This window comes from Somniosus microcephalus, chromosome 5, assembly GCF_052327205.1.
Source record: "Somniosus microcephalus isolate GS21.2 chromosome 5, FLI_Smic_1.0, whole genome shotgun sequence".
NCBI lineage: Eukaryota > Metazoa > Chordata > Chondrichthyes > Squaliformes > Somniosidae > Somniosus > Somniosus microcephalus.
Window position 1 is genome coordinate 284,713,547 of NC_140991.1, and position 12,173 is coordinate 284,725,719.

Here is a 12,173-nt window from a genome sequence, read left to right on the forward strand (position 1 = left end):
GTCTTTTTACTTGGGTTCAAATCCAACACCAACAGGAGAATTTCCTCTCCACTAGTTGTAGAGGCCTGAAGTGAAATGAGCTCGGATGATCTCAACCAAGTTCCTACTGGGTAAAATGCACACTATTTACTGCTTCTTGGCAGATTGTCAGAGTAGTTTATATCCTTGACATAGATAAAAGGTAATTTAACTCTCTTCATGGTGTTTGATTTTATTTAAGTTCTCTTTGCATTGATAATGGTGAATATCTGAAAGTTGTCAAACCAATATGGCTCCACATTAAATGTCATTAGACAATGACACATTTTATTTTTATTGTAAACATAGGAATGTTTGACCGGAATAATAGAGGAGGAGTGGATTTCAATGAATTCATGGGTCTTTGGAAGTACATAAATGACTGGCAGAACATCTTTCGAACTTATGACCGAGACAACTCTAGTTTCATTGACAAAAATGAACTCAAACAGGCATTAACAGGTTTTGGTAAGTAAGCTGCTTCGATATAATAATTTGAGCAATAACAGGTGACTAGTTATTTTTTGAAATGGGAAATAAGAAAAAACAGTGAGTAGGAGTTCATCAAAACTTTGTTTTCATAATGGTGTTTTGGTTAAGCTAGATTCGTGATCTCTGACTGAGTTGCAAGGCTGTCGATCAATGAGGGGGAGGTGATAGTTTTAAATTGGCCAGAACTGAGATTGAAATGCAACTTTTTAAACTCCCATGCATTTCTTAATTTCCTTTTTTGGTTTGAGGATGTTTTCTGCAGTGTTTTTTTGGGGTATGCTGTATCATATAATTGTAGCAATAGCAGCTTGTGTGTGCAATTTGAACATGATGGAAGCCCCTTCATTCACTCCAGCCAAGATGACCAGTTCACATTTTTGGGCCTTTTGTAACTGACTGAAATTATATATTTTTGTCTAGTGGTAGCTACCTCTTCAAACCTAGTAATGGAATTTAAATGGCCAACTAGAGCCAGAACTGTTGTATCAAGCTTATCCCAATACAGTGTTGCAGGTTTTGTTGGTTACAAGCGAGAAAGAGAGAATTCAAACTTAAAAGGATGCTGTGTGATTTTGACTTTTTTGACTGACCATTCCTTTCTGAATTTGAGAAATAAGATATTCAAAATTCAAAGCTGAAAGAGGAAGTTTTCACAGTAACACTGGCCACAAGTACAGTGAAGGTATGAGAGCGGAATTGAGTAGAGTGGATTGGGAAAATAGATTAAAGGGTAAGATGATACATGATCAGTGGTGTACATTTAAGGAGTTATTTTACAACTTCCAAAAAATATATATTCCACTGAGAAGAAAAGGGTGTAAAAGAAAAGACAGCCAGTAAAGAAATTAAGGATAGTATTTGACTAAAACCAAGGGCATATAAGGTAGCCAAATCTAGTGGGAGGATAGAGGATTGGGAAAACTTTAAAAGACAGCAAAAAATAACAAAAAGATTGATTAAGAAAGGGAAGATAGATTATGAAAGTAAATTAGCAAAAAATATAAAAACAGATAGTAAGAGTTTTTATAGTTATATAAAAAGAAAAAGGGTGGCTAAAGTAAATGTTGGTCCCTTAGAGGATGGGACCGGGAAATTAATGGTGGGAAATATGGAGATGGCAAAAACACTGAATATTTTATATCAGTCTTTACAGTAGAAGACACTAAAAATATCCCAACACTGGACAAACAGGGGGTGAGGAGCTAAACACGATCAAAATCACTAAGGAAGTGGTACTCGGTAAAATAATGGGACTCAAGGCGGATAAATCACCTGGACCTGATGGCTTACATCCTAGGGTCTTGAGGGAAATGGCGGTAGGGATTGTGGACGCATTGGTAATTTTCCAAAACTCCCTGGACTCGGCAAAGCTCCCGGCAGACTGGAAAACTGCTAATGTAACACCCTTATTTAAAAAGGGCAGTAGACAGAAGGCTGGAAACTATAGACCGGTTAGCCTAACATCTGTGGTAGGTAAAATTTTGGAGTCCATTATTAAGGAGACAGTAACAGGACATTTGGATAATCATAATTTAATAGGACAAAGTCAGCATGGTTTTATGAAGGGGAAGTCATGTTTGACAAATTTGCTGGAGTTCTTTGAGGAAGTAACGTATAGGGTGGATAAAGGGGAACCAGTGGACGTAGTGTATTTAGACTTCCAAAAGGCATTTGACAAGGTGCCATACAAGATTATTGCTTAAGATAAAAAATCACGGGATTGGGGGTAATATTCTGGCATGGATAGAGGATTGGCTATCTAACAGAAGGCAGAGAGTTGGGATAAATGGTTCATTCTCAGACTGGCAATCAGTAACTAGTGGTGTTCCGCAGGGGTCGGTGCTGGGTCCCCAACTCTACAATCTATATTAACGATTTGGAGGAGGGGACCGAGTGTAACATATCAAAGTTTGCAGATGATACTAAGATGGGAGGGAAAGTAGTGAGTGAGGAGGACATAAAAAACCTGCAAGGGGTCATAGACAGGCTAAGTAAGTGGGCAGAGATTTGGCAGATGGAATACAATACTGGAAAGTGTGAGGTTATGCACTTTGGCAGGAAAAATCGTAGAGCAAGTTATTATCTTAATGGCAAGAAACTGGAAAGTACTGAAGTACAAAGGGATCTGGGGGTCCTGGTGCACGAAACTCAAAAGGTTAGTATGCAGGTGCAGCAAGTGATTAAGAAGGCCAATGGGATGTTGGCTTTCATTGCTAAGGGGATAGAATATAAAAATAGGGAGGTATTGCTTCAGTTGTACAAGGTATTGGTGAGACCGCACCTGGAATACTGCGTACAGTTTTGGTGTCCATACTTAAGAAAGGACATACTTGCTCTCGAGTCAGTACAAAGAAGGTTCACTCGGTTAATCCTGGGGATGAGGGGATGGACATATGAGGAGAAGTTGAGTAGATTGGGACTCTACTCATTGGAGTTCAGAAGAATGAGAGGCGATCTTATTGAAACATATAAGATTGTGAAGGGGTTGGATCGGGTGGATGCGGGGAGGATGTTCCCGATGATGGGTGAAACTAGAACTAGGGGGCATAGTCTTAGAATAAGGGGCTGCTCTTTCAAAACTGAGATGAGGTGGAACTACTTCGCTCAGAGGGTGGTAGGTCCATGGAATATGCTGCCCCAAAAAGCTGTAGAAGCTACATCATTACATAAATTTAAAACAGAAATAGACAGTTTCCTAGAAGTAAAGGGAATTAAGGGTTACGGGGAGCGGGCAGGAATTTGGACATGAGTCTAGGTTCGGATCGGTCATGGCCCTATGGGTAGCGGAGCGGGCCCAGGGGCCGTGTAGCCTGATCCTGCTCCTATTTCGTGTCTAATTCTGTTAGATTCAGGAGATGGTTCTGTGATAGTGGATTGGCGGTTAGGATCAGATCAGCCATGATCTTATTGAATGGCGGAGCAGGCTCGAGGGGACGATTGGCCTACTCCTGTTCCTATTTCTTATGTTCTTATGTACATCGACACAGGTTTTCCTGCAGCGGCGAGATTGGCGACGTACACTGGGAATCTCGCCGTCTGCCACCCTGATCTCACTGTTGCTGGCTTGCTCCAAATTTTGTTGGTTTTCTAATTCGAATATGTCTCAGCGAGCATAGTGATGAATCAGGCACTCGGCACCGATATGTGGTCGGAGCTACTCATTGTTCCTACTAAGTGTTCCTTTTCCTAACCTGCAATTTTAAATCAACAATCATTTGTCTTTGTAATGTAATACAAGATGCCACAGCGCTAATGTGGTTGCAAAACTGAGGGGATAATGTTGATGCATGTAAAATCTCATTGTGTGGTTAAAGTAATGTACACTAGTTTGCCTCTAATTTGCTAAGCTGCTTGCTGTTAGGTAAGCAAAATGGTCCATTTACCATTTGCAAGTCAGTTTTTTTTAAAAGATACTATTTCTGTCCCATCCCTTTTGAAAATACTTATCGAAGAGATCAAGGGCTAGATTTTCAGTTGATAGCGCCAGCAGTTAGCGCCTTAAGAGAAGTGATTTTCGGGCGCTATGCGTGTAGCGCCCGTGCGCAGCGCAGTTAGCGCCCCGCCCCAAATTAAGTTGCCCGTTAGCGCCGGCGCAAAGTTTAGCGCCCGCCCGGATGCGCGCGCAGAAAATGACGTCACATCCTCGTGCAACGCCCTTTGTGCGCCCCGATTCCAAACTTCAGTCGGACCGCCCCATTGTGCGGCTGGCGGCCGGAGCGTTTGGAAAAAGGAATGCAACACAACCAGCGCGGGCCCCGGGGGGCGCAAATTAAAGGGGACGTACTCTCCAGTATAAAGGCCAGCCTTTTTTCAGAAAACACTCTTGTGCAACGCATTTCTGGAGACACAACAAGGAGGATAGCTAACTGGTTTCAAGCAGCAAGAGCCAGGTATTTTTGGACTCAGGCCAGAGCGCTGCAAGTGGCCTTTTGGAAATTTGAGTGTTTGCCAGGATTTGATGGGGGTTGCATGGGGTGCCAACGCGGAGCTGCAGCTCCATGTCCGTAGGGCTCGCAGACGCATTGTGAGCGGGGCAGCCCTGGCTAGAGGCAGAGGGGGCTACAGGCGTCAGCCACGTAGGCCTTACCCAGTCAGGCTATACCGCCAGCAGCGCTCCTACCTAAACATGAGTGCCGCGCGATGTGTTAAAAGGCTCCGATTCCGAAAGGAGGTGATTGCAGAGATCTGCCACCTGCTTCGCCGAGATCTGCGGCCAAAGCTCAGGTGCAGGACGTCTCTGTCGGTGGAAGTGAAGGTGAAGGTGACGGTGGCATTGAACTTCTATGCCACCGGCTCCTTCCAATACGCTGCTGGGGACATAGCAAACATCTCCCAGTACGGCGCGCATCGCTGCATCCGCCAGGTGACCGAAGCACTGTACAGAAGGAGAAGCCAATTCATCTCCTTCCCCATGGCCCTGGAGAGCCAGCATCAGCGCGCATTGGGATTTTCCAGACTCGGGGAATTCCCCTTGGTGCAGGGCGCCATTGACTGTACGCATGTGGCTTTGCGGGCCCCTCTGGAGCATGGCGAGCAGTATCGCAACAGGAAGGGCTACCATTCTCTGAATGTGCAGCTGGTCTGTGACCACAAGCAGCGCATCATGGCAGTCAATGCCAGCTTCCCAGGCAGCAGCCACGATGCCTTTATCCTGCGGCAGAGTACTGTGCATGACATGTTCCAGGCACAGCCTCCCCCAAGAGGATGGCTACTCGGGGACAAAGGCTATCCTTTGTGCACCTGGCTCATGACCCCGCTCCGCGCGCCCAGGACCGCTGCTGAAGAGGCCTACAACGAGAGCCATCAAACCACCCGCAACATCATCGAGCTAACTATTGGGGTCCTCAAGCAGCGGTTCCGCTGCCTTGATCGCTCCGGAGGAGCTCTCCAGTATTCGCCGGACCGGGTCTCCCAATTTGTGGTGGTTTGCTACATGCTACACAACCTGGCTATCCGCAGGACTCAGGCACTGCCACCTGACGTTGGACCAGCACCTCAGGAGGAGGAGCATGAGGAGGAGGAGCAGGAGTACGTTCCCAGGAGGGAGCGACCAGGGCCAAGGGCCGCACGACGCCACCTTATTACACGGTACTTCTAAGCCCCCTGTCAGGGAATGGCCAGGGGCCATGAGGGAAGATGAATGCAGCCGCTCCGCAAGCCCTCAGCCGGCGAAGCCAACAAACACTAAGAAGAACAACCATGGAGACTGCATGAATAAAGATAATTTTTTATTACACAAAAATGAAAAGCCCTTCCCACATGAATCCCCAAAAACAATAAACGGGCCCCACAAAAAGCCCAACAAACGACTCACTCCCACAAACTGGGGAGGAGTCACTCCACCTTTCTTCAAACCGGGCCTCAACGTCGGCCTAACGCAAAAAATAAGCCCTCCAACAACACAACCATGGGCAAAATAAAGATGGCCACCGCCATATAAAAGGAAAGCTGCCCACACCCTCTACTGAGTGGCCCGCGAGGGTGAGACCTTGCCCAGCCTTTTGCCTCCCCTGCCCGGCCTGCTGCTCCTTCGCAAGCTCTGCCCAGTGGCTGCTGCGAGGCTGGGGGAAGGTGCCTGAGGCTCAGATGCCCTTCCGCCAGATGCCGCTGGGGGGCGGCCTAGACGGCGTTTGGGCCTCGAGGGGCCGTCTGCTGAGTGGCGCACCTGAGCCTGGCCACCATAAGCTGCAGCCGCTTGCCCTTGACGCCCCAGTGGGGGAATGGCGGCGACGGATGGCGCAATGTGGGCCAGCTGGCGTCTGGGATGCGCTGGCTGGTGCTGTGGCGCGGTGGCACTCGGCCGGGCCCGCACTGCAGGATCCGCAACAATCAGCCGAGGGGCGGCTTGCTGGGATGGTCCAGCGCGGCGGCTGCCCTGGCGATGCCTGCCTGAGACAGCGCGTGTGGCAGCAGTGAGTGCCCCTGTTGTCCTGGTGTGCGGGCGCATCACATCCGCCAGGGTCTTGACGGCATCAGTCAGCATGCGGCCACTCGCGGCAGTTGCTGCCCCGAACTCGCGCACACTGGTCGCCAGCGACTCGATGGCCTCAGGCATGCGCCCCACCACGCTCATGAGCTCCGTGTGGCGCCGGTCCGAATCCTCGGCCATCTTATCCAGCTTCCGCACCTCCTCCGAGGTGAAGGTGTCCGGACTGGAGTCGCGACTCTCCCGCTGGGGAGGAGGGAGCCGAACTAAGGGACCCTTGCCACGTTGGTGGCGGCGAGTGTGCCGATCAGCAGCACTCCCCTCTGATCCTTCCCCCCCTTTGGGGGGAAGGCCGCGGGCCACGCGCACGGCTCCTGGGTGGCTGGACGCCACTGGTCCCGGAAGCTGCATTGCCCTGCGACAGTTCCTCCAGGCACTCATCCAGTGAGGAGGTGTCAAGCATTTCCTCCTCTCCTGCGGGACGTGACTGTTCCCCCGATGGTCCGGCTTGCTCCTCCTCCTCCTCCTGCTCGGAGGTGCTGTCACTGGCAGCTTCAGGGTCCTGGTCGTCACCAGCTGAAAGCAGGAATGCACAAGAGTAGCTTCAGAGTGAGGAGACGGCGTCAGCGAGGGAGTTAGGACTGGTGGCATTCAGCGCATTGGTGGGACAGTGGCAAAGGAGGTAGCTCGGATGGGCCAGTGCGACACGAGAGGGCCAAAAGGCGAGGTCCTTACCATTGCCGGGCAGTGGAGGGTCGGATACTCCGCACGCTGTGGGGACGATCACACAGGCTCCCATGAGCACACACACGCGCTCCTCCAGCCGAGTGAGCTTCTGCAGCTTGGCGCGGCCACCCCTGGCACGGGCCTGGCGATTAAAGGCTACTTTAGCCTGCAAGAGAGAGGACGGGCTGTAAGTGCGCAGTGTAGCCCTGATGTAGTGTGCACTGCCTCCCATGGTGGAATAGCTTGGCCAGAGTGAAGCCCTGATGTAGTGTGCACTGCCTCCCATGGTGGAATAGCTTGGCCAGAGTGAAGCCCTGATGATGTGTGCACAGCCTCCCATGGTGGAATAGCTTGGCCAAAGTGTAGAGTGCCGAATGGCCATTTGATGCTCATGACTGGGGGGGCACGGTGGCATAGTGGTTAGCACTGTTGCCTCACAGCGCCAGGGACCCGGGTTCAAATCTGGCCTCGGGTGACTGTGTGGAGTTTGCACATTCTCCCCGTGTCTGCGTGGGTTTCCTCCGGGTGCTCCGGTTTCCTCCCACAGTCCAAAGATGTGCAGGTTAGGTTGATTTGGCTATGATAAATTGACCCTTAGTGTTAGGGGATTAAATACGTGGGGTTACGGGGATAGGGTGGGATATGTGTCGGTGCAGGCTCGATGGGCCGAAATGGCCTCTATCTGCACTGTAGATTCTGTGATTCTGTGACTGTCCCAATGCTGCTGGCTGAGGGCTGGCCAATAGGACTTTCAGCTCCCTTTGCCCATCATGTCAGGTGTACATGCAAGAATGAGGAGGAGACTGGAAAGGCTACTCACCTTGACAATCCTGGTCAGGTCGTTGTATTTTTTACGACATTGTTTGTGGGTCCTGGGGGCATCGCCGGTGAACGTCACCCTCTGGGCGATCTGCTTCCAGGCTTTGGTGTAGTCGTGGTGGGTGGGATTCCTCCCACTCTCTGGGAACAAGATCTTGCGCCTCACCTCCAGAGCTGTGACCATTATGTCCAGATCACCCTCTGAGAAGCGCAGGGCACGCTGACGGGCCTTCTCTGGCGTTGCCATGACTCCCTGGGGCTGAGCAGCAGTGTTGAGGCCTCTTTGCAAGGCTGCAGTGTGCAGGGCGTGGCAGCAGACCAATTCGTCCCTTCCCCCTTTAAGAGCTGGTCGGCGCCACGGGGTCTGCTGTCAGTCCAAAAATGACCGCACCCGCGCTGCGCCCCGCCTGGGCGCTATCCCTCTGGACCGCCGGCTTAGCGCCTAAAGATAGTAGTGGAACGCCTCTTTTAGCGCTCCACCAACCTCTTAGGGCGAAGCCACTGAATTCCCGGCAACGGGGCGCTACTTTGGGGCGGGCGCTAACTTCGGGCGGGCGCTAAGGTTAGCGCCCCAAAACTGCCTATACTGAAAATCTAGCCCCAAGTGTTACAGTCCCAGATTCTTGCCAGTGCTAATCTGAAATGGATTGGTGGGCTGCATGGGACTCGGATATTTCTCTCCCTGTACCTTTGTAGATATAAACCCTATCCAGTCACTCCATGGCATATGTGTCACCTACGTGTTTTTTATTTTAATTATGTCAAGGGAGAATCCTGTGAAAATCAAATCACTTGATTTGCATCAATTCAAACCTTGATCCATACTGGTATTACTGCTGTTGTGTGTATGCCATTAGATATGTAAGTTGAAGTGTAATGCTAAGCTTCAGCAGTGCCTCACTAAGATACTCTTTCTAAGGTATTCTTTTTGTCACTAACCTGTGGGGTTTTTTTTTTTAAGGGTATCGTCTGTCAGAACAATTCTACACTGTTCTTCTTAGTAAGTTTGACCGACAAGGAAGAGGGCAGGTAGCCTTTGATGATTTTGTTCAATGCTGCATTGTCTTACAGGTAAGCTCGATCATTTAACAATTTTCTCTCTTCGGACCATTCAGCAATTAGGCGTGTAATTATATTGGAAAAGTTATAGTAAAGCTAGGAGAAAGTTTGAAGGATTTAACAGTTAATGTGATGGGAACTCCTGGTTTGTTGCTGCCACTTGCAAGTAATACACAGGAAGTGGCTGTCCATTGGTTGCTGTGATATCTCCACCAGCAAAAATGGAAGAAGTGATCACAGAAAGTAAGTACTAGATTTGTCTGGACAGTAATCTGGAGTGGATTACAAGGCAATTTCACACTCATGATTTGACTTCTTTCAATCCTGAGATGCTACTGGCTTGTAATATACACCAATTGTGTAAAGTACAAGGCAATCATTCCTGACATCACTCTTCACATTGTAGTAGAAACTTTATCTACTAAATCATGTTACGTCGAGTGTACAGCACAAACGGGCCATTTGGCCCAACAGGTCTAGTTGGCATTTATATTCCACACAAGCCTCCTCCCACCCCACTTCATCTAATCGTATCAGCATATCCTTCTATTCCTTTCTCCCTTGTGCTTATCTAGCTTCCCCTTAAATGCACCTATGCTATTTGCCTCAACTACTCCTTCCGTTTGCCGAAATATTCCTGCTTGTAAAAAGAAAAAAGCAGACGGCTATAAGCAGTGATAAGTTTACAATACTCACTGGAATGCGTTCAGTGGTGCTGAGATCCTGATAAATTAATTGAACATGGCTTTCACCATAGTCATCTCAATCCCAAGATGCTGCATCCTTTGTAACACACTATAGTGAGTAATATGTTGTGTATTACATTGCTGTGGAGTTAATAAAAATGGATATAAACACTGTCCCAATAGGAGATGGGTAAATATGTGAGACTGTACATACAGACCAGGAAAGCATCATCCCTGGTGTGTGCTGAATTAGCATCAGGCAACAGTAGAAGTACTATGATTGGCCACAGCAGTCCTGGGGGAGGGAGGAGGATCAGCCAGGGTTCCTGCTCCTAATAGATATCAAGTGACCCTCCTGTACATCAGTTAAGGGCATGATCAGGCTTGGCTGAGATCTATTGGTGATCATATAGCCTGCTGACACTGTCTGGACTCCCACATGAAGAATGGCCGTTTGGGATGAGGTATCAAAGAGCAGCCAATACCCATGAAGAGTCAGCACCTTCAGGAGAGATGGGGATATATTTGAGCGTTCTTGGTATAATTGGTTTAAATTTGAAACTAATGGGATTTAATTTGAGTTGATCATAATTATGATTGAGAATTTTAATAAATTAAATCACAGTTTGCTCAGAGTAAATCATAAAACTCATAGTTCTTTTTTTTGTGGGGGGCTCTGAAATATTCAAAGGAACAAAAAAGTCTTTGTTTCTGCCCCTGGGAGTGGGGGTAAAGAGGAAGAGGGGGAAAAGTTCAGTTGTTTGCGCCTCCCATTAGCGCCTTAAGAGGGCGCTAATGGGGCGCAAAGCAATTAGCGCCCGGGTGCGGCGATGTTTGCGCCACTCGCGAAATTAACTAGACATTTTGCGGCGGCGCTAAACACTACCACCACGATCTCCTGCGCCGGCAGATCGTGACGTCAGTTGAGTGCGCAATGCCCCAGTAGCGCCCAGGACTGGATATTGAGTGGCGCCCCCTGCCTTACCGCCTGCCGCTAGCAACAACAGGTTGAGGGGAGTGTTTTGCAGTCAGAAAGGGACTGGGGAAGTGCTATTTAAAGGTGACCGCTTCCTGCCTTTTTTTGTTGGTGACATTTTTGCACCACGCATTCTGAGAGAGAGAGAGAGAGAGAGACTTCTGGAGAGATTCAATGCTGTGTGAAGGAGGTTTGGGTACTGAGCAGCACTTTGCAGGTTCATTTTGATTTGCCCTTCCTTGCTTCGCCAGCGCTCTGAGGTAGCGCCTCGCTCCTCGGCCTTTATGCCTTAAGACAGATGTGAAGTGCCTGATTTAGCGCTCCAATCACCTCTAGGGGCGATAAAAGCAGTTTGTCGTCGGAGGTGATAATTAGCGCCAGGCGCTAAACTTTGCGCATGGCCGATAATGGCGCCCCAAACGGGGCGATACTGAATTTCCCCCCCCCCCCCCCGAGTGTTTAACACTGAAATTCAAACATTTCTGATGGCTTGAATGTTGGACTTCCACATGTAAAGAGGATTTATTTTTCTCCTATTGTACAGAGGCTGACTGATGTATTCAGGCGATACGATACTGACCAGGATGGCTGGATTCAAGTTTCATATGAGCAGTACCTCACTATGATCTTCAGTGTCGTATAAATGTTTGCTACTGTATAACCCTTTGACTGTGTAATGAGTATAGCCAACCTTGAGTCAATTGATTTGAACTGATGATCATAACACACTTTAGACCTAATTCAGAACACAGATTTGAAAGTTAAATGCTGATGTAAATCTTCAAGCAAAAGCATAATCTGCTAGAAAATATCGACAAATTGCACTATTGGAGACAAACACATTTGACTACTGTACATGCTTTTTTTAATATTTGTAATTGGTTTATTGCATGCAGATGTGCCATACCATATCCTATTGCATCTGTAACAATCTGAGTTTTGATAACTACTTTGGATGTACAGCAGCCAAGACTGCCTATTGCAAGGAGAAGCTTTTTTAAATGTTATGCATGGTGCCTTATCAAATTTCCTTAAGCAAAATGATGCATCGTACTATAAAATTATTCTCTGCTAAATATTCAGTCTGAACTGAGTAAATTTATGATGCAGACCAATCTAGGCAAGCTTGTGCCTTGGTAAGTTTAGTTGTATTTCATTTTAAATGCCTAACACATTCTTTGTAATTTATATTAAACAACAATTACATTAAGTTCTACAGTGGAAATTGTTACATCGTTTAATGTGAAAAATGGGAATCTAGTTAAAAGCATCATGTAACATTAGTAGATCTAACCTTGAGCTGTACTTTACCTAGCACAGGAAATGCCATTAAGGATGATACTTAGTCTTGTATATGCGAAATGCGCTGTATAAACAAGTAGAAGTGGTGCCAAATGTTTATTTACTGTAACATTTATAATGTAAACCTATTGTAATTCACAAACTTTGAAATAAATCTTACTTTTCAATA

The 12,173-nt window shown here is 47.7% G+C and overlaps 1 protein-coding gene across 2 annotated transcripts in view; it reads left to right on the forward strand.

The window, feature by feature from the left end:
• The window catches only part of pdcd6 (programmed cell death 6), a 34,408-nt gene extending 22,235 nt beyond the window's left edge, over window positions 1-12,173 (forward strand). For both annotated transcript variants that reach the window (XM_085989061.1, XM_085989060.1), the window contains 3 exons: window positions 328-486; window positions 8,943-9,052; window positions 11,247-12,173. In XM_085989061.1, coding sequence (XP_085845187.1) covers window positions 328-486; window positions 8,943-9,052; window positions 11,247-11,345 — 368 coding nt within the window. In that variant the 3' untranslated portion in view covers window positions 11,346-12,173. The remainder of the gene's footprint in view (window positions 1-327; window positions 487-8,942; window positions 9,053-11,246) is intronic.